At 35.1% G+C, this 22,185-nt stretch overlaps 2 protein-coding genes across 2 annotated transcripts; one reads left to right on the top strand and one right to left on the bottom strand.

The window, feature by feature from the left end:
* Window positions 1-1,194: 1,194 nt before the first annotated feature.
* On the bottom strand, window positions 1,195-1,605 carry LOC136807302 (uncharacterized). The gene has a single exon (XM_067063913.1). The coding sequence runs from the start codon at window positions 1,603-1,605 to the stop codon at window positions 1,195-1,197; it is 411 nt and encodes a 136-aa protein (XP_066920014.1).
* Window positions 1,606-7,705: 6,100 nt separating this feature from the next.
* On the top strand, window positions 7,706-20,243 carry LOC136807282 (uncharacterized). The gene is made up of 11 exons (XM_067063893.1): window positions 7,706-7,883; window positions 11,219-11,396; window positions 12,231-12,476; window positions 13,877-13,995; window positions 14,985-15,091; window positions 15,997-16,300; window positions 16,839-17,048; window positions 17,580-17,841; window positions 18,619-18,984; window positions 19,212-19,265; window positions 19,715-20,243. The coding sequence occupies exons 1-11, from the start codon at window positions 7,722-7,724 to the stop codon at window positions 19,792-19,794; spliced, it is 2,088 nt and encodes a 695-aa protein (XP_066919994.1). The 5' UTR covers window positions 7,706-7,721; the 3' UTR covers window positions 19,795-20,243.
* Window positions 20,244-22,185: the final 1,942 nt, after the last annotated feature.

Here is a 22,185-nt window from a genome sequence, read left to right on the forward strand (position 1 = left end):
GATCCTATTCTTCTTTTGATCCGTGATCCTATTCTCCTTTTGATCCGTGATCCTATTCTTCTTCTGATCCGTGATCCTATTCTCCTTTTGATCCTTGATCCTATTCTTCTTCTGATCCTTGATCCTATTCTTCTTTTGATCCTAGATCCTATTCTTCTTTTGATCCTTGATCCTATTCTCCTTTTGATCCGTGATCCTATTCTTCTTCTGATCCTTGATCCTATTCTTCTTCTGATCCGTGATCCTATTCTCCTTTTGATCCGTGATCCTATTCTTCTTTTGATCCCTGATCCTATTCTTCTTTTGATCCTTGATCCTATTCTCCTTTTGATCCGTGATCCTATTCTTCTTCTGATCCTTGATCCTGATTCGATCTTTGATCCCTGATCCTATTCTCCTTTTGATCCGTGATCCTATTCTTCTTTTGATCCGTGATCCTATTCTTCTTCTGATCCTTGATCCTATTCTTCTTTTGATCCGTGATCCTATTCTTCTTTTGATCCGTGATCCTATTCTTCTTTTGATCCTTGATCCTATTCTTCTTCTGATCCGTGATCCTTTCTTCTTTTGATCCTTGATCCTATTCTTCTTTTGATCCGTGATCCTATTCTTCTTTTGATCCTTGATCCTATTCTTCTTCTGATCCTTGATCCTATTCTCTTTTGATCCGTGATCCTATCTTCCCTTTTGATCCTTGATCCTATTCTTCTTCTGATCCTTGATCCTATTCTTCTTCTGATCCGTGATCCTATCTTCCTTTTGATCCGTGATGATCCTATTCTTCTTTGATCCTGATCCTATTCTTCTTTTGATCCTTGATCCTATTCTCCTTTTGATCCGTTGATCCTATCCTATTCTTCTTCTGATCCTTGATCCCTATTCTTCTTTTGATCCGTGATCCTATTCTTCTTTTGATCCGTTTATCCTTGATCCTATTCTTCTTTTGATCCTTGATCCTATTCTTCTTTTGATCCGATCCTGATCCTATCCTATTCTTCTTTTGATCCGATCCTTGATCCTATTCTCCTTTCTGATCCTTGATCCTATTCTCCTTTTGATCCTTTGATCCTCCTATTCTTCTTCTTTTGATCCTTGATCCTATTCTTCTTTTGATCCTTGATCCTATTCTTCTTCTGATCCTTGATCCTATTCTCCTTTTGATCCTTGATCCTATTCTTCTTCTGATCCTTGATCCTATTCCTTTGATCCTGATCCTATTCTTCTTTTGATCCTTGATCCTATTCTTCTTTTGATCCGTGATCCTATTCTGATCCTTTTGATCCGTGATCCTATTCGATCCTTTTGATCCTTGATCCTATTCTTCTTTTGATCCTTGATCCTATTCTTCTTTTGATCCTTGATCCTATTCTTCTTCTGATCCTTGATCCTATTCTCCTTTTGATCCGTGATCCTATTCTCCTTTTGATCCTTGATCCTATTCTTCTTTTGATCCATGATCCTATTCTTCTTCTGATCCTTGATCCTATTCTCCTTTTGATCCGTGATCCTATTCTTCTTCTGAACCTTGATCCTATTCTCCTTTTGATCCGTGATCCTATTCTTCTTTTGATCCTTGATCCTGATTTTCTCCTTTTTGTGATCCATTTCGTATTGGTCCCCTTTTTAGGTTCTACGCATTCATAAATTCGATATATGCAACTACCAGTCATATTTAAATGGATCATTATATTTAGTGATCCTTTCTGTTCTGATTGGCTCACGGATTTTTATCATCAGCTCGAATTTGGGCCATTTTTTCCCTTTATGCATGATGCACATTGTTTTATGATATTCTTGTGCTGTGGGAAAGCGTGCATTGCTTATCGGAATTACTGTTTTTATTTGAGACTGAATATTGTTTGAGAAATGAATATTAATAAAATCTCGTACCCATTAAAAATTGAAGATGGGGTCATCAAGTCCAAGGAGGGGTTAGAGCTCACCAATTATGAGCCTCGAATTATCGGTGTAGTACGGGACTACTCGAGTATGAAAGGGTTCGTGATGAACCACCATCCGAAGGATTGTAGTGATCCAGAGTATAAAAGGTATATTTTTATTCATTTTCACCTTTCCCTGGTTCCTATTTTACTAAAAAATTGCTAAAAACAAGGCATCGTAGTCGTTTGCATTCTGGAACTGATGCCTATTGCTGACATGCCTGAATTATACTTGAAGTGGTTTTGTCTCTGGCGAAGTCAAATGCGAAATGGGAGCGACGACGACGCGAAAAAGGGGTATCGATTCCTAGGAATTCAAAGGAGAGTTATGAATGAAAGTTTATTGAGAAATACTGATACTGAAATTTCTGACGTCATGTTTTGTCTTCCCCTCTTTTTTCGTCCACAAATTATAATGTAATGTAAACAAAGAAACGTTCGAATCTTGTTCGAATCTTTAGACGGGAGTAATTGAGCTTTATTTATATGTTACTTTCGATACCCTTGTATAGAAAAAATAAACTTCATTTCACTGTAACCTTTTATAATAAGAATAAGTATTTCTTATCAAAGGAAGAAATTTTTTCTTTATATTTAAAAAAGCTTGCCAAAAGCAGTTACTAAATTAATAAACCCCCGTTTTTTTACCAGTAGAAAATATGTTGTACAGCGGGAACTTTTCGTACGCAAAATGGTAGCTAATGCTGTGAATAATTTTTTTTGTAAACAAAATAAACAAAATACGTAAAGAATGTTCTAGTTGAGTACTACAGAATTATGTTTTATCACAATGTAATACACACAAGAGGGGGACTGAGTGCAGAGATTGTGAGAAGCCAGCAAGAGATAGCAGGAGAAACATGGACAAGTGAAACCAAGAGGATAGGAAGGAAATACGGAATCAACATGGAAATTAGGAGAGTGGGGAGGAGACAAAGAAAAGCAAATGGAAAAGGGAAGTCAAAGGATAAATCAAGCTATATGTAGTGATTGGAAAGAAAAATCTCAAACAATGAAGAAAATGAGACATGTAAAGGACGACCTATATTATGGACAAAAAGAATATCTCAAAACATCGAGTAACATCGACAGCAGAAGAGAGGCGGCGGACTACCTGTGGATGAGATTAGAAATGTTTGACATAGGAAACAACCACGGCAAGAACAGAAAGTGTGTATGTGGAGAACCTGAGGAGCTAGAACATATAGTGGAATGCGAAAGAGTAAGAGAAAGAATTCAATGGGAAGAAAAGATTAACAAAGATTAACAAAACAAACCGTGCCAAATGAGAATGGTTGCAAACGCAATTTTTTGAAAATTAGATCCTCCTAAGGATTTACACCTGACAAATTGTTTCAGAAATATACAAAAGCTGTGAATTTTCACAGACAGTCAGGCACATCCTGGCAAATGAACGGGGTGAGCATTTGCATGGGGTATTCGTCACCCAGTGTAAATGAGATAGGACGTCTCAGGCTAAAAGCGTGAAAATGAATAAAAATGAACTTCAACCTGAAAATGGGAAAAAAGGAAGAAAACTGGGAACTTTATTTTTTCATTAAAAGTTTATTCAATCTTCGAATCGAAGACAAAATTGACCCATGGAAAAAAAATTTCATCTATGCAGTTCTTCAAAATGAAGCAAAATATTTCAAACCTGGTTCAATTGCGTGGGGTATTCAGCACTATTACATCACTTTTGTTTTCGACCCCTTGCATTTGCCACCAATCACAAGTGAAAAATACCCCGTTCATTTGCCAGGATGTGCCTGACTGACAGAATGGTCGGGGAGTCTAGTGTCGCAGATAATATACTGGCAGACTTTACAGTATACCAAAAATTCAAGTAGCTGCCAACAGCAACAAGCTGCACATTATTTGTCAGTTTTGAATGGAATGATAATTCATACTGGTAAAACGAAAGGCATGATTATCTCCAAACGTGAATTTATCGGTCCACTGCAGAACATCATCACCATGAATGGAAGAAATCTTGAAATTGTAGATCATCAGAAAGTTTTGGGAACCACCATTGACAATTCCTTATTGATTGAGAGTACAAATGGACAAAAATGAAAAGCATTATCGCACAAAAATCAAGATGTTGAAACGTATGGTTATTCTTGGTAGTATTGTCATGCCCAAATTTTACTTTGCAATCATCATTCCATCAGTTACATATGATATAACAGTATGAGACAATATCAATAATATTTAATAATGTTATCTTAAAAGGGATAATCAGATGGTATGGTTTGAAATTTTTCAGCCTACAGTCTGACAGTATGCTAATTATTTTACTAAGTTGATAGATATTCGACTTTGATATTTCTGAACCTTACACCATAGGGTGTACCTGTAGGCAAAAAATATCAAACCATCTGATTATCCCTTTAATGTATCTTTCAATACCGAATATTTGTCTGACAATGAAGCATATTAAAGGCGGCTGGATGGATAGTTATTGAATATTTGTACAAGCATAGGTTGTTGTGTCTTATATGTTTTTCAGACTCTAGTTCTACTCCTCAAAGTAGAGACAATCAAATAAAAATTGCAAAAAAATTTAGGACAACCAATCAAAAAACTTTTGTTATTAGAGCTTCCAAGATATTGAATACAATGTTTAATGAGCTTACCAAAATTTGACATTTTTAGAAATAAACTGAAAAATATTTAAAAGTAAGATCATTAAATTTTCTTTTGTATATAATTCATAGAATATGACTAGTATGCATTTATTTTTATTTACATAGTCAATTTTTTGAAATTAAAATGTATTTACAAATCGATTCCCCTAAGCTTTGCATTATGATTTAAATTCTTAGAAGTCTGACAATATTAACTTAGCATCGCTCAGCAGTCTTTGCTATACTCTTGGTAAAGTTGAACCTGAAGATTTGCTACATTCTCACTGTAATATAGTCTTTCTAAGGGAAAAGAATTTGGCCACTCTTTGAAGTTTGTAGTTAACTGACTGGAGAAGATATTTCATTTTTCATACTATTTTCCTTTTCTTTTCTTTTTAACCCCCCTCTCTCTCACTTTGGATTAAAAACCTTAAATTTTCACACACATTTGTTTTCAAAGAATTCCTGTATGATTTTTTTCTGAGTCAGCTGTTTTTTTTAATTTGGCGTTGCGTTTTGGATAACAAATCTGGAGTTTTTAATGCATTACACCACACAGCCCTTTTTATGCTTTGAAAATTATTTTACTAAATAACTATTTATCAAATTTATCTACCTGGTGACCCACGAAAAAGTTCAGACGTTTCCCGACATCTTGAGGCCGAACAAATGTCCCAAAGTGCTTGGAGTTTAGATATTTAGAAAGTAGATATCCTAACTTAAAATTTGAGCTATCACTTTTTAAATTTGACCAACTTGTTCTCTACTTAGGAGCTTTTAAAGTCAAAATTCACTTTTCGGAAAGTCATAAAAACACGCAAAAAAGAGGTATTAGATTTATGCAATCAATTAGAAAATCACTTACAAATTGACTTATTTAACGAGTTTTATGACATTAATATTTAATAAAAACACCTTTAAAAGTAATTTTTGTTTAAAACAAGACTAGTTTTTATAAAAATTGGCGCTTTTGTAGATTTTTCAGATTTTTTTCAAAAACTGTATATCAAAAACGTCTAAAAATACCAAATTTGAATACATCTTCTTACTTAACTAAGTGCCTTAAGGGAAGAAATTTTCGCGGGAATTTAATTTCGCGGTTGGTCAATTTATTTTTTTTCGCGGGAATTTAATTTCGCGGTTCAGCGATTTTCGAAAAATTCGCTGGAATTTAATTTCGCGGTTGCAGGATATTTTTGGCCAAAAGCGTTTAAATAAGCAAAAAACCTGTTTTAAGGCTTGAAACAGTACGAATTTGGGGGAATGTGTGAAATAAATTTAATTTCGCGGAAATTTAATTTCGCGGATTGACGAATTTGTAAAATTTCGCGGGAACTTACAATACGTGCCATAATATATTTGCACTTTTGGCTAATTTACCATTTTTCGAAAATTGAAGTTCGAGCGAGAATGTCAATTTTAGGCCCTCAACTTGATTTCATCGATTATTTCGATCTGGGAGGGATTTATTGGTTTCTAGCATCCGTGTATGAAAACGTCCATTCGACTTTTGGTCAATTTTCAATATTTTGAAAATTGAAAATTGATTTTTTGCAGCAATTTTCAATATTTCATTAAGTTCAAAAATTGAATTTTAAATTTTGATCAAATTTTAATTTTTTTTCACGCCCAAAAAAATAGAGAATTGAATATTCATCCAGTTTTCACTATTTTTCAGTCTCAAAAAAAATTGAAAATGTAATTTTGGTCTATTATTTTTAATTTCAGAAAATACGTTGACCTTTAAAATTTATTGAAATCCCATTAGGGGTCAAAAGGGAATGGCACTAGTGAGGAGGCCTGGGAACTATATCCAAAACACAACAAATTAACACAGGTCAGATAGATATCTATTTATTATTTCGTATAAAACACCCCTGTTCCCATGACCTGGTGGAAGATAAAACTTCACCGGAGTGAGTCTGATAAAATATTAAAATCGGCTGCGGGAAGATTTTTAAAGAAACTTTCCACTGGGGTGGAAATTTGAGCCTTTTTTGATTGGTGTGAATTTCGATTAGGTTCTTGGGGATTACTCATATGGCGTTCTAAATCTCCAGATCTACTAAACGTACACTTTTTTGTGACACTAGTTTTTTGGGGGATTTTCTAGTTGAGATATACACTTTTCTACCTGTTTTTTTACCAAGTGCAAGTGTGCTTTTTGACCGGGTAGCATGGGTTATATAAAATTTACCGGGTTGGACAGCTTTTATTTCAATTTCTCACTGGGGTTGAGATCACTCAGCTTCAATTGCGTGGGGTGAGTAATTTCTTCACTGGAGCTTAAACTTTTTCACCAGGTTATTCACCGGGGCGGACCTGACAGGGACACTGATTTAGGGGTGTTATAAATAAGTGTTTTCAAATAAGTAAATCTACGACTCAACAGTTGGATTCTTATAACAATTAATGTATTCTGTTTCGTATCATAACTGCACACATGTTTTCTTGCTCCCAGATCCCCAAAGAGAAAAGGTTGTGTTGTGGATTTAGTTCACAGACCTCCTCACTACCACTAGTGCCATTCCCTTTTGACCCATATTGGAATTTCAATAAATTTCAAAGGTCAATATTTTTTATGAAATTAAAAATAAAACCGAAATTACATTTTCAAATTTTTTTGAGCGTGAAAAAAAAATTAAAATTGGATAAAAATTCAAAATTCAATTGTTGAACTTTTTGAAATATTGAAAATTGCTGCAAAAAATCAATTTTCAATTTTCAAAATATTGAAAATTGACCAACAATCGAATGGACGTTTTCATACACGGATGTTCTAGGCTATATTTCAAGCCCTACTGGACCATTTTTGAACTTTTGGATCCTCACATCCTAAGGTCCTAAGTCTTAAGTCTAGCGTTAAAACTCAGAGTTAAAACTCTACCCTTCGAACCTACTTTAGAGCACTTACAAATCGATTGTGGTTTCAAAACACCCCGGTGAATTTCCCTTTTGTGCCAAGTATTTTGTCCTTGATTGTAATTTCGCGGTTTTAGGCAAAATCCGCGAAAACCGCGAAATTTTGTTCCCGCGAAAATTTCTTCCCTTAAGGTACACAAAACCTGGACATGTATGAATATTTCAAACATTGTAGAAATTAAAATAATCTTATTTTACTTTTTTTAGACATTGGAACAGTTATGTCACAATGAAGTCGGCATCAACGCAAACTGGCATTATATCAGTATTGAAACTCCCTGCACTCATGTGGCATGCACCATTAAAGGAACCATTTTTGCCGGTGTTTTTAAAAAAAATGGCTGATGTTTACAATGCCCAAGAAAATGCAATCCTATGGGAACCTGTACAGGTAAGTTTTGTAAGCGTTGAATAATGAAGCTCGCAAAATTTTAGAAGGAATATTATTTTCATCTTTTAAATCTTTAAAATATCGCGCATGTATTATAATTGACTAAGAGCCCGTTTACATGGAAGTCAGAGCGGTCTGAGATTATGGTGGGGCTTCCGAGGGTACAAAATTATACCGGAATACCGGTAATTTTTTCATGAAATACCGACCTACCGGTCAAAAAAATTTCAAATGCTGGCCAAAATGTCACAACGAGTACCGGAATACCGGAAATTCAGCCTTTCAATACCAGAATACCGATCATTTTTTCGTCCAATACCGGAATACCGTTCAATACAGGATTCTCAGAAGCTCCCCCCATTATGGACCATTCTGAATTTCTACCTTGTTTACATGAGATTTCAGATCGGGGGTGGTCGTAGCAAATTTACAGGCCGAACCTTAAAATGCTGACACAAGCATTTCAAAACAATAGAAACGCATGCGCAGAACTACTTGATTCAATTCGATTTGTGTTTACATGTTTTTTATGTTTTTCTGGTCATTTTGACCGACCTGAAAATCGAGGCCGATCTGACATGTAAACAGCATGAGACTGTAGTGTAGACCGTAGACCGATCTGAAAAAATCTTAGTACAGGCGAACTGAAATTCATGTAAACAGGCTCTAAGCCAAGTGATTAAACCTGATTAAAGAAATTCAATTCAGATTCAAACTATATTTCACCAAATTTCCAGACAAACCTATCACTAGTAAGATTAATACCATAAATAACCCCTGCACAGTGTGCCCAGGGGGGGGGGGCGGAAACCCATTATGAAAGTAGCCAAAACCCTAGTTTTCACTTTTTTCCAAGTTTCTACATCCCAAACAATGCAAAATGACCAACGAGACTGGTTGAAAGTAATTTGGAGGTTCTGTGGGCCCAGACAGTAAAAAATTATTTTTCGAAGCGATTTTCACCAATTTTTCAAATTTGGCCATATATATTTTGGCCCGATAGCAGATTTTTACCCCAATTTTGTGATTTTGAAATTAGGTCTAACTTTTGGAACCAAGCAAAGCTTTGGGCATTTTGGTACTAAAAATGGCTAAAAAATTAGTTTTTGGACCTACCCCGGTGGGCTGTAGGTCCTATAAATTAACCTCTGTTCGTTCGTTCGTCCGTTCGTCCGTTCGTTACTAGCTTTTCTCGGGATTGGCTCATTAGTTTTTCCTAATTTTTGGCACAAAGATGCAAAATGGTAATGCCCAAAATGTGACGGAGCCCGATTTTCGAAAAAAATTCATTTCCGGCCGAAAATGCCGGAAATATGCCGGAAAAACCGGTTTTTTGGCATTTTCTCGAGATTTCATCATTAGTTTTTTCTGATTTTTTGCACAAAGATGCGTATTAGCAATGCCTAAAACATGGATTAGTCCGATTTTTGAGAAAAATTCTATTCCGGCTGAAAAATGCCGGAAAATATCCCGGAAATCGCCGTTTTTGCAGATTTTCATTGGACTTTTTCCTTATATTTCGTTGTTTTTTCACACAAAAACATTATTTGTAGCAATGCCCACCATCAAGCATGGTTTAATTGTCAATAAAAGTGATTTTTGAAGCCGGAACCTTCTAAAAATCGCCGGAACAGCCTATTTTCGCCGGAAAAACGGTATTGCTTGAATTTCTCGAGCTGTACTTTATATTTTTTCATGAAATTTTGCACACTGATGCAAAATGGCAATACCTAAAATATGACAGAGCCTGATTTTCAATTAACGTACTTTTCCGGCCGAAAATGCCGGAAATATGCCGGAAAAACCGGTTTTTGGCATTCTCTCGAGATTTCATCATTAGTTTTTTCTGATTTTTTGCACAAAGTACGTATTAACAATGTCTAAAACATGTTCTAGTCCGATTTTTGAGAAAAAATTCTATTCCGGCTGAAAATGCCGGAAATATCCCGGAAATCGCCGTTTTTGCAGATTTTCATCGGACTTTTTCCTTATATTTCGTTGTTTTTTCACACAAAAACATTATTGATAGCAATGCCCACCATCAAGCATGGTTTAATTGTCAATAAAAGTGATTTTTGAAGCCGGAACTTTCTAAAAATCGCCGGAACAGCCTATTTTCGCCGGAAAAACGGTATTGCTTGAATTTCTCGAGCTGTACTTTATATTTTTTCATGAAATTTTGCACACTGATGCAAAATGACAATACCTAAAATGTGACGGAGCCCGATTTTCGAAAAATATTTTTTCCCGGCCGAAAATGCCAGAAATATGCCGGAAAACCGTTTTTTTTTTTTACATTTTCTCGAATTTTTATCTTTAGCTTTTTCTGATTTTTTGCAGAAAGATGCGTATTTGCAATGCTCAAAACATGGCCGAGTTCGATTTTTGAGAAAAAAATTTTTCCGTTTGAAAATGCCGGAAATCGCCGTCTTTGCAGATTTTCATTATATGTTTTCCTTGTATTTCTATGTTCTTCACACAAAAACATTATTGATAACAATGCTCACCATCAAGCATGATTCAATTGTCAATAAAACTGATTTTTGCGACCAGAACTTTCTATTAATTTTTCCCTACAACCCTTCCCTCTCCCCCCATCAACAATCAATGATGAATTTATTGCGTTATGCATTTTCGCTAAACGATATATTTTCTGACTGATTTTTTTCTCCTCGCATTGCTATCTAACTTTCATCATCAGGTAGGTCCATTCAGCATCTAGCTTGTTTTTTCAAAAATTACCCAAAAGATTTCTATATATAACTATTGAAAATAGCTCCTCTCACTTTTTCCCCTGAAAGCAAATTTACTCAGGATTACAAAAATCATATAGAGACCATGGCCAAATGTTGCCCATTTAAGATTTAGACGTCATTGGTGCCCGACCCCATACAGAAATATCACGTCTTCCAAGACCAGACAGTTATGTATTTTGCTTAAAATCTCCAATTAAAATAAATATAAATGTCCAGCATAGCAACCAGCCAACCGTGATATCTGGTGAAATTTGGAAGATATAATAGGACTAAATCTATATACTCCCACCTATGTATTTTAAATATTTTATTGAGGATGAGCATAATTCTGATTTTCTATTGTTCTGTTGTTCTAAATCAAAAGTCTCACTCTTGATTATTCTTATAGAAACTATTAAAGAAACTATTATTATATAAAAGAAAAAGCGTGTAACCTATAAAATACCAAGAGAACAAAAATAACTTGAAAATTAATGAAGAAAGGATTACTTTTTATGTCCCTTTGCCCTAATCCCTAATGTATCTGTAAAATAATTCACCTGTTGCGAAATTAGCAATTCATGATATCGTTTTTTTTAGAAATTTGGTCTCTTGGAATCAAATTCAAATTCAACGCTGCATGCGTTTGCTGTTGAAGGCAGTCCCGATCCGCGCTATATTAAATTCTTCAACAACGGAAGTGTGCAAGAGTATTTGGGATTAGACATCCACAGGATAAATGGAGAGATGAAGGCTAATCGTGCGCTGTGTCTTCCTGGTAAGTCTGCTTTTAGTGGATCTGTTGTCCAGTTTTCGTTTAGACGCTTTCGCCGAAGGTCCAATATTCTAAGTTTATTATTATCTTTTTTACCAATTTCATTAGCCTGATTAATCAAGCTCGAATTCGCAAGTGACCCCCTGGATTTTTACCGGACATATTAATTGACCCCCTGGATTTTTACTACCCCTGGATTTTACCCAACATATTCATTGACCCCCCTGGATTTTTACCTAACATATTCATTGACCCCCCTGAATTTTTACCCAACATATTCATTGATCCCCCTCCTGGATTTTTACCAGACTTATTCATTTGTCGTTTTGAAATTTTGCTGGGAATTTCCGGCTTCTTTCCCAAATATTATGAACATGGTTACATTTACAAGAGGGAACGATCGTATTTTATTGATGTCTTTCAAAGTTCATACAGTGCCGTAGCAACTTTTATCTTCAAATCACAAAACGTATTTTCTGAATATGGTCAGAGCCCTAAATTATAATACCTGACAATAAGGGATCTGATTTTCACAGAAATTATTTTCGCGATAAGAGGATCTGAATATTTGTATTTCGCAGAACTAATTTTCGCAATCGAAACCCACTTTTTTTGTCCTAAGGAATTTTGAAATTTTTCAACATAATTTAATTTCGTGGAACAAATTTTCGCGATTGACACTGTTGAATTGATTTTTATAGAGTAATTGCTTATAAGAAAAATAGATATGCTTGTGTTTTGCGCCATCCCTTGTTTACTTTAAGTAATAACTAATAAGAATAACGTGGAAAGCCACAATCTACCTTTCTAATCCGTTGGTCTGCTTTTTTATTATAGCAACTCTTACATATGAAACGCAAACGATGGGGGAAGTGTTACAATTTTTTGACGACAATTTCGAGGGAAGTCTGTCAATCTGCCTGGCTACTCTTGGCGCCGTGGTTATCGCGCAGATTTTCAACTTTTTAAAAGAAGAAATAGAGGGTGTTCCGACACCAGTCCTTTTTGGCAAGCCAGGACAAACCAAATCGTGCGTCGCTGGACTGGCCTTTGCTTGTATTGGTTTGTTTGACAAAACACAGGGTACGAATAAAAATATTCTTTAAATAGGAGTTAATTGTCAATGTTAAAACTCCCTTACGTCTTTTATTTGATTCAACCACGCAAATTTTAAGGCTTTATAAACCCCCTGAAAATAATTGTCCTCCAAGTATGTCCGAAAAGGTTTTATGTAATTTTTAATTATTTATACAAATTTGAATGCTGAAATTTCGATGAAAATCCACAACTTTACAGGTGCTTCTCAAATTTTAGGCTTTTCTGAGCATCAAAAGAATTTGAAAAAATAGCATTTTTCGATTTTTCCACACTAACCAGCAAATATGGCCATAATTACCCAAATTGGAACCCAAAATCAGTTTTTTTATAATTTTTTTTGTAAATTGTACGTACCTTAAGTGGATTAATTTTCGCGATTTTCGCGTATTTTGGCCATTTTCGCAAAATTTTGACCACGCGAAATTTTTAGAATTGCAATTTTTGCCAAAACCCCTAGGAAAATGAAAGAAATTAGGTGAAAAACAGGCCAAATCGCGAAATTTAGTCCACGTGAACATTTTCAATCTTACATTCGCAAAATTTTGTCCACGCGAAAATTAATCCACTTAAGGTAACTTGCACAAGCAAAAGTTGTAAGGCAAAACTTACATACAGGGCCACGGGTTCTCATCTTATGTGCTAAATATCCTCTTGCTTAACCTCGCGGCGCTATTCTGAGATTTTGGTACTGCTAAAACCTTTGAAGCTTTTTCAGAGTTTAGGTCAAATTTTTCATTTGCACAGCCAATATTTGTGGATCTTGTTTTTTTTTCTTGAATTGCAAACCTAAGCTAAAGGCGTGTTAAACTAATCTATCCAAAAAAACTGATTTTGGCTGAAAGAATTGGAGAAATGGAAAGAAATTCTTAAAAATGTGCCATTTTATGATTTTCAGTTTTTTTCTTGTTTTCCTCCACAAAACCCTCTAATTTAACGGGAAAAAAAACCTTTTCAAATTGCCTTCGAGGCCTTTATTTCCACCTGACCCCTTGATCCTTTCCACTGTGGGCTGGAAATCTTTCAGAATTTAGGTGGGATGGCCCAAGAAGGTGGCGGGTGGAATGGTAACAAATTTCAGGCTGGGGTTACCCTATATATAGGTGAGGGACTTTTTTAAAGATGGGGTTCCCCATTTTGCTCTTTTCTAAGAAATCTTGTGGCAAAACATTTTTTGAGGGGGAGGGGGCAGTAGAGTTGCTTCTATCAATAAAAAATGAATTTCTAAAGATTCGCGAAGATTCAATAAGGGCAAAATTCAATCATTTTGGTCAATATCTTCTCTAAATGGTTGTTAAGTGTCCTTAATGAGCTTAGGGGTGTAATTATTTAGGTGATCGATATCAGAGTTTCAGATTTCCAGAATTTTCTTCGATTTTATATTTAAGATAATACTGCCTATGGCATCAAAAAGCTGATTACGTCGAGTGAAGATACTCCAATATGGCTAGAGGATCAGGATGATTTCTCGGTTTTCCAAGACGTCAACATGACAGTTTTCAACCAGGTTAGTTTTCTGTTAACCGGTGTGTCTATTGACGACAACTGCCCCAACCAGTTTAGCTCAGGCTTTACTCAAAAATACTTCTAACCAGCACTAAAATATAAAAAAAACATTTCATAATGCTACAGGTAAGGCTGGAATGTTAGTTTGTCGTCATAGATATTTGAGGTGGGTGGGTGGGTCGGAAATAAAATTATTTTGGTCATTCTAAACATAAGTGAATACTGATAAAGCTATAAATGATTAAGTGAATAAATTAGTAAAATAAACGAGCCTTTAAATTGCTAAACCCAAGATTCATTCAATTTGTGAAGAAAAATCTTTTTTTTTTGAGATAGCTAGCAATACACTTTTTTGAGTCGGCAAGTTTCGTGGAAGGGTCGGTCGGGTGACGGCAAACCAACAACTTTTTAAGTCCAGCCTAACGTAGACCAGAATGAGTCTGCAGGCTAAAAACCAGAAGCTTTTTTAATCATTATTCCTTTTAAAGTAAACCAAGCAAGATATATTGGCATACCTTATTTTTTCTGTCATTCCAAAACTTTTTTTTTTTGATGGAACTGAAAAGTTTTACAAGTGGGGGGCTTCCGAGGGTACAAAATACGGGAATACCGGTAATTTTTTCATGAAATACCGACGTACCGGTCAAAAAATTCTAAAATACCGGCCAAAATGTCCCAACGAGTACCGGAATACAGGAAATTGGGCCTTTCGATACCGGAATATCGGTCATTTTTCGTCCAATACCGGAATACCGGTCAATACCGGATTCTCGGAAGCCCCCCCTTACAAAGGACATGACAAGAAATGGTGAAATAGAGAAGTCAACTGTCATTTACAAACATAAATTCTCACCAGTGTCAAAATTCATATCCTACCAAAATAAATTGTTGCCATTCTCTCCAAAATAAGCATCGCTGTCATACTTTGCATTACTCTATTTTAATAGAGTCAACTAGTGCATCTTCTAAATTTTGTTTTTCTCTATTCAGACTAGTAGAGAGACCGGAAAAGACCATTTCGACCCGCCCAATGCGATGCCAATTATAACGACCAACGGGTTTTGGCATAAGGCCGGCAAGGATTTTAATCTTCAAAGGTATTTTTAATTCACACGCTTATTTTATTTGAAAGAAAAAAACTCAACCCTTCGTTCGTTTAGGGGGCCCCTTTAACGAAATTGTTTGATAACTTTTGATAGACTTAATATATCGCCATAACATTTTTCAAATTTTGCATCTAAATTCACCTAAAAAATATGTAAAGGCAAGGGATCGATTTTTTTGCCACCTGCTAGGTTCGTGTATTTGACAGACGAGTCTAAAAATAGCTTTTTTGATAGTGTGGTGGCTGATGATGAAAAAATGTTTGAAGCCAAAAATCTTTCACTTATGCTTAGGGGGTCTCCAGCAGGTGGCAAACGCAAAATTCCGCCATTATGGAAAAGTGACCATGAGCCAAAAATGCTCACCTATTTATTTTACCCCTACTATCAATCCCAGGTATGAAAATAACTATGTATAAAAAGTATTCTTCCCTTCGTTTATTCCCCTTTGAATCAAGGGGACAAGAGCTATGACCAAAAGTTTTAGAGTTGGTATTTCGGCCCATTTTGGGCCCATATACGCGTCCATCGGAGCTAAAGGCTTAATTTCGCCCCTGATGAGTTTATGCGCCAAATTTGAGCCGAATCCAAGCACTCAGAATAACACTTTTAAAATATAATTCGGATATACGGAAAATATTTGATTTGAGACCACAAACCCTTCTCCATAAAAAAACTTACCACAACTTTTACGTGGACTATTTTCTCTCTCATCATGTCTACACTTATAATTTTGACAACAAAAAATTAATTTGAGCATTTTTTAAAAAATGCAAGTATAACCCACTCCTACTAATAAAGGCCAAAACGATCACCAAAAAGGAATATAAACATTCCAACTATTTGCTCCTGAAAATTTCATCTTCACACTTACTGATTGTAAATTCTTTGCGTATTAGGGTACTGGGAAGAACAGTTGTGTTATATTTTGAGAAAGATGATGACGACGAGGATGATACCGAGAGCGAAGACAACGAAGAAGACATTGCTGAGTTGCATCGGTTTGAGAAAAAACTTAAACAGCTAAAAAAAAAAGCGAATAATTCATTTGTGTTTATCAATTGTCTAAGATGGGAGATGGAAAACTTCGAAGACAAACCTTTGCATCTACAAATAGTGCAACCAGCCATGAAGCCGTTGCAAAGGATTTTAGACAGACGTTCATTGAAGAATTACAGCTTGTTGATAAATGCAACTGGGAAAGTAAGTTTGATATTTTGATATCATATTTTCTAAGCAAGAATAATTCACTCGAAAGAAAGCTTTTTAAATCTTGGTACAAACCCAAAAACAATGGAAAACGTGGGGAATAATCAGCAGAAGTGACAAATTTTAGCCTAAAAAGCATTTTTTCCACGATTAGATATTAAAACTTATTCTTTATTTCAAATCGTTGTTCTTTTATAATAGACACGCTTTTTTATAACAATTAGTACATTTTGGCTGGGGCTCAGTCATTCTTAATTTTTCGAAATTTTCAGGCTTGATATTTTTTAGCTGTTCTTAAAATCTAGAATTTATTGTGCATTACTTTGTAACCCTCGTTTCAAATTCTAAACTTCCATTTTTTAAGAGAAATAAACCCTGAAAAGCAAGGCTCAGCTTGTTTTTAAATTGTTCTTAGATTTTGACCAAATTTCAGGCTCACGTTCTTATAAAATTGTCCTTATAAAAAACGTGTATGTACAATGTAATTTAAAAAAATATATTTTTCAAGATATAAACACGTTTCTATTAACAGATTCTCGAGAAATGTGGACGCAGTGAGCAGCAAATCAAAGACTTTGCGAATGGTTATGTGGCAACTGTGGAGTCCTTCTATAAGAACTTAGACGCATTTATGGCTCCAAAATCTGCTAACACAAATACGGGTTCCAGAAAACCAGTTATCAGCAAACCAAATTTGCTCCACATTTTCGACTATATAAGGAGTGCAGTTCATATGGAAGTGGTAGGTAACTTTTCAAAGCTCAAAATACATTTATCTGTGATAAACAAAAGGATAAAACTACTACTTTTATTAGGATTAAATATCGCGGGGATTGAATTTCACGCGGAGTTGGGTGTCATCCGTGAGTATTTTTGAAAAAATCCAAAAATAGTGAAATTCTACAATCAAAACATTAACTGGCATAAAAAGGGATAAATGTGTATTTCAGCTACCAACTAAAAAACAACGCAAAAGTTTTATCTCTATGTGACAACGGCAAAATTAAACTTTGAGGCTTCATAGGGCTCTTGATTTTACAGCGAATTTATGGAATCCCAGTACTATGCTGCGCAAAACTATTTCGATAAAGGAATATTCCAGGATTTCTAATTTATAGCCCTTACGGATGAGTGCAGTTCAAAAATATCAATATATTTCATAGACGTGTAAAGAAATCTTTTTAGCAAACTTATAATAATTGTCTTGTCTAATTGTAGAGTGTGTAATCACTCTTACCAAGTATTTCAAACTTCGCTGATATGTATATTTTAGGACGAAATGTGTATCAAAAAAGCCAAATCACGATGTGACTGTGGGAATCAGATTTCTTTCGCTTTCAAAAACATCATGAAAGCTATTGACCATCGACAATTGACACCTACCGAAATCAAATTGATGAAGGCACAGATTTCTACTGCAAATCTTGGGTGTGTGTCGCATAACGTGAAACATACAATCGGCCAAAAGCAATATGCTGGCGTGCACATCAGTGTTCAGAAGCTTCCTGAGGATTTGAGGGCTTATTTTTCAAAAGGTTCGATTTTACCTATAAAGCGTTTGTTTGTTAAATTGATTTCTAATATGTTTCATTTTTTCTGCTGACACAAAATACCACAAACTTACCACTTCGAAATGTTCATGTCAATGAAGCCAGAGTGTCAGGCTAGCATAAACTCCGTTCAACGTTAGCCTATCCCATCCCACACATGCAGGCCGATTTTTTGAAAAATGAAAAATCTTGCCGTGTATGGGTCTGTTACGTTGATTTTCTTGTGTTTCAGGATCCTCAAATCAGGAATCCTAGCGTAGAGCGCTCTAAGAAACATTTTTTATAACTTTTCTTTGTCGAAGAATGTTTTTTTTTTTAATAATTAATCACGTGTTCCTTAAAAAAAAAAAACGTGTATTTCTCTTTTTATTGCCCTTGTGAATAGTATATGTTACTTTTTAAAAACAAAACATTTTAATTGTCATGGGATTGATGCTGCTGCTTATCAACAAAGCATTGCTTAATCATCTTAGAAAGTCTCAACAGGATGCTAAAGAAATCTTGAAGATCCCAGAGCTAATTCTCATCGGGGACGATTTTTCGGCCGATTTTTCCAATAGGTAGAAGGTCCCTCCGGGTCTGTGATACGAGGGTGTTTTCTGATAAAATATAATTTTGCTAGAATGGTTTAGTGTCCCTAATTCAAGGTTTACGATATTCAATTAAGCTCGGCTAGCTCTCTTTAAATTGAAGCTTTCTGTTGTTATTCTTAAGGAAATTCTCAATTGAAACTCTACTGTTTAACTTGCATGTACTATTCAGGTACGGACAAGACAGTATTTGACGAGAAGGCTGAATCTCGTCCAAAAGAGAAGGCTCAATCATTCGAAGAGGCAATATTCGAAGAGAAGGCTCAATCATTCGAAGTGGCAGTATTTGACGAGAAGGCTGAATCTCGTCCAAAAGAGAAGGCTCAATCATTCGAAGAGGCAATATTCGAAGAGAAGGCTCAATCATTCGAAGAGGCAGTATTTGACGAGAAGGCTGAATCTCGTCCAAAAGGGAAGGCTCAATCATCCAAAGAGGCAATATTCGAAGAGAAGGCTCAATTATACAAAGAGGCAGTATTGAAAGAGAAAGCTGAATCAAGCGAAGAGGAAATGACAGACACTGCTATTGTTGACAAAGGTTAATATATAATTCTAAATTTCAAGGTTTTGATGTTCTTTCCAAAATCTAATCAAAATGTTCCATTCTTTGCTAAAATTTGAATAAAAATAACCCAGAATAGGACTAAAACTTAAAAACGTTCTAAAAAAGAACTGCTTTTTGACCAAATCTTAAAGAGGACTGATTTTTCTACTTTTTCCCTTTGCAACCCTACCTGGGCCTCATGGCAATTTCTTTGTGTTTAGATCATGATACTTATGAAGCCAACAAAAAACCAAGAACTTCCAAAAGAAAAACGGGTAATTCCTTTATTTGTCTTTAACTATTTTGGTACCGTTTTGATAAGGGCAATTCGTCAAAAAAGTCAAACAAAACAGAAATCAGGAAAAGTTTCTGTACTCTTAGGTTCCAAATAAACGGGGGGTTCGAATAAACGGGGGGGGGGGTTGGAAAAATTTCTAGATTTTAATAAACGGGGGGGGGACCTAATTGCCGGGGGGGTGGAAATTGTACTTCTGAAACCCAAAAATAAGGTAAAAATAGGCCAAAATCAGGCTATTTAGAGCAAAATAAGGGGCCTTCTCTTTGACAGCTGAAAATATTCTTAGAGATTAATAAACGGGGGGGTCCTAATAAGGTCCGGGGGGGGTTGGAAACTTTTCGAAAAATTAACAAGCGGGGGGGGCCGTTTATTTGGAACCTAAGAGTAACCAAAATTAACTCTGGCTTTATTTTTATTTTTTTTCAGAAACTGAAAAACTGCACGACTCCCTTTCTTCAACAAACCTTTCAGAGAGGACAAGGATGAAAAAGCTAAAAGTAAAATAAAATAAAATAAAACTTGTTAGAAATTTTGAAAAAGTTATTTCTAGAGACAGTATTTTATGGTAGTATTTGGAAAATGCATACTACTCTTCTGTGTTTAATTGTAGGGGTGTAGAATAAGCAGGGGGTGGACACTCTGAATGGGGGGGGTCATAATTGAGGAATATTGGAGTTAATATTTTAGTGATTTTTCCTATGAAAATGAAGGTTTATGACACTTTTTGGGCAAAAGTCATTATAAAATGATTTATATATGCAAGGATATTCACATAACTTTAGAGTTTTTTATCAATGCACTTGTTAAACTGGATCAAACCTCACCAAAGTGGTTTCGGGGAAACGAAATGTAAAACGATAATTGTAGTTTTTATGCTTTTTTAGTTTTATACCTTTTTGCTAACTTTTCTTTTATTGCTTGTTAGAACCTTGAATAGAAAAAAGAGTTGTCAGAACATCTTCTATAGCCGAATTTCGTGTCCTGTAATGAGTAATCAAAAATGTTTCTTTGAAGATTGTCATTTTGATTTGTTTCCACAGGTCATTATCGGCTTAATATCTCTGTCCTTCAGAAATTACATTATTTAGTACAGTATATGGCCCCCAAAACGGAGACGGCCCCCAAAACGGAGGTTTTCATTAAAATGAAGATTCTGACTTGTAGATTTATCAGAATCAAACGATTTTTGTTTATTTTGAAAGAATGATGGTTATACTTAAAAATGAGCATGTTTTTGCTGGTTTGAGACGGATGCAAAATAACATATTTGCGTCTAAAGGAAATATTTTAACACCAAAATTAGATAAAAATTGCATATAACTCACTCTAGCTCCTTGGATATTGAAAATAAGTTATGAAAACGGGGTATAGGAAACTTTCTACACCTAATGCCGTTCAGAAAATGCAAATACATCTGTGACTTTAGAGGCTGGGTAAAAGATATAGCATCTTGAAGGTCAACCAGTATTTTGGAGCCCTAGAATCAGCATTGACAAAACCGAAAATTCTAAATATGAGAAAAAGCAAAAAATCTTGGAATTCTATTCCTATCACCTTGAGTTAATAATTTATAACAAAAAATTAAATTATATATAAAAATTTTCGCTGAATCAGCAAAAACGGCAAATTCTGTCATTTTTTTGCAAAATATAGGAGAAAATTATCTTTAAAGCTTAATATTTTCAGTTTCAGTTAAGCTTTTTTTCTAAAATTTTCACAGCTTATTCCATACATGAATGGAACTATTTTCAAAAGAGATTTGTTTTCAAAAACTTGATTAAGACTTTGCTAAATCAAAATTGTCATTTTGAAAATTTCTAAATTTTCAGTTTGGACTTTGCAATATTGAAAATCTTGAAATATTTCATAAAAATCATAAATTTTACATCCATCGTGTCGTAAATTTAAGGGAAAACACAAATATGTTCATAATTTTTCCCCCTTTTACCACCGGGCTTAATAATTTGATTTTAGCTACACCTCCGTTTTGGGGGCCCCAAACCTGCATTTTGACAACCAGGGGTATACTGTGAAAATTTTATCAAACAAATTTATGCCCAAGACCCTCTAAATCATATTTCAAAACTATGGTCAAAATTTTGTATTCATATCTTAAAGATATCTCGAGAAATCGCTAAAATTTCAAACCTCCGTTTTGGGGTCCATTAGAAAAAAGCTACCTATCTTTAAGCGATTGAAAAATATTGTTAAAATTGAAAATTTTGAAAAAGAACTTCCAGGAAATAAAGTAGAGATGTTAAAGGTTTTCATGCAGCAAAAATTTTTGTAAAATCTCTTTTCCTCTAGATTTGAGAGAAGTTTAAAATTTGATCGCCGTTTTGGGGGCCACATACTGTATATTCAAAGGCCCGGGGGGGGGGTACTACCCTTGTCGACCGACGGGGGTGCTCCGCTGAGGTTCGAAAAATGGACCCTACTTGGGACTCGAAATTTGCGAAAAAAGTGACCCTGAATGGGACTGAAATTCCAAAATTTTCTCAAATTTTCTACTTTTTCCCCAAATTTTCCAAAAATAGGCACCCTACGAGGGACTGATTTTTCTATTTTGGTGTTTTTGCGATCCTACCTGGGACTCGTGGAGGTTAAAAAAGGTACCCTGACCAGCGGAGCACTCGAGTGACTTAGGGCAAGTCTCAAAAACCTAACAGTTTACCCTAAGTTTTCGCTACCAATAGCAGCCAGATTCAGAGATCCACTTAGGGCTCTAAAGTACCTCTATACCTTAAGGTTTCAGGACCCGGTGTTACGTAATTAAATATTAACCCAAAAATTAATTATTAAAGAAATTGTAATCGTGACGTCATAACTTGATCGAATTTGGTGACGTCATGAATCGTATAATCGCTATAATATTAAAAATACATGTTCAATCTTTC

This window comes from Clytia hemisphaerica, unplaced genomic scaffold (genome assembly GCF_902728285.1).
Source record: "Clytia hemisphaerica strain Z4C2 unplaced genomic scaffold, Clytia hemisphaerica genome assembly, whole genome shotgun sequence".
Classification (NCBI taxonomy): Eukaryota; Metazoa; Cnidaria; class Hydrozoa; order Leptothecata; family Clytiidae; genus Clytia; species Clytia hemisphaerica.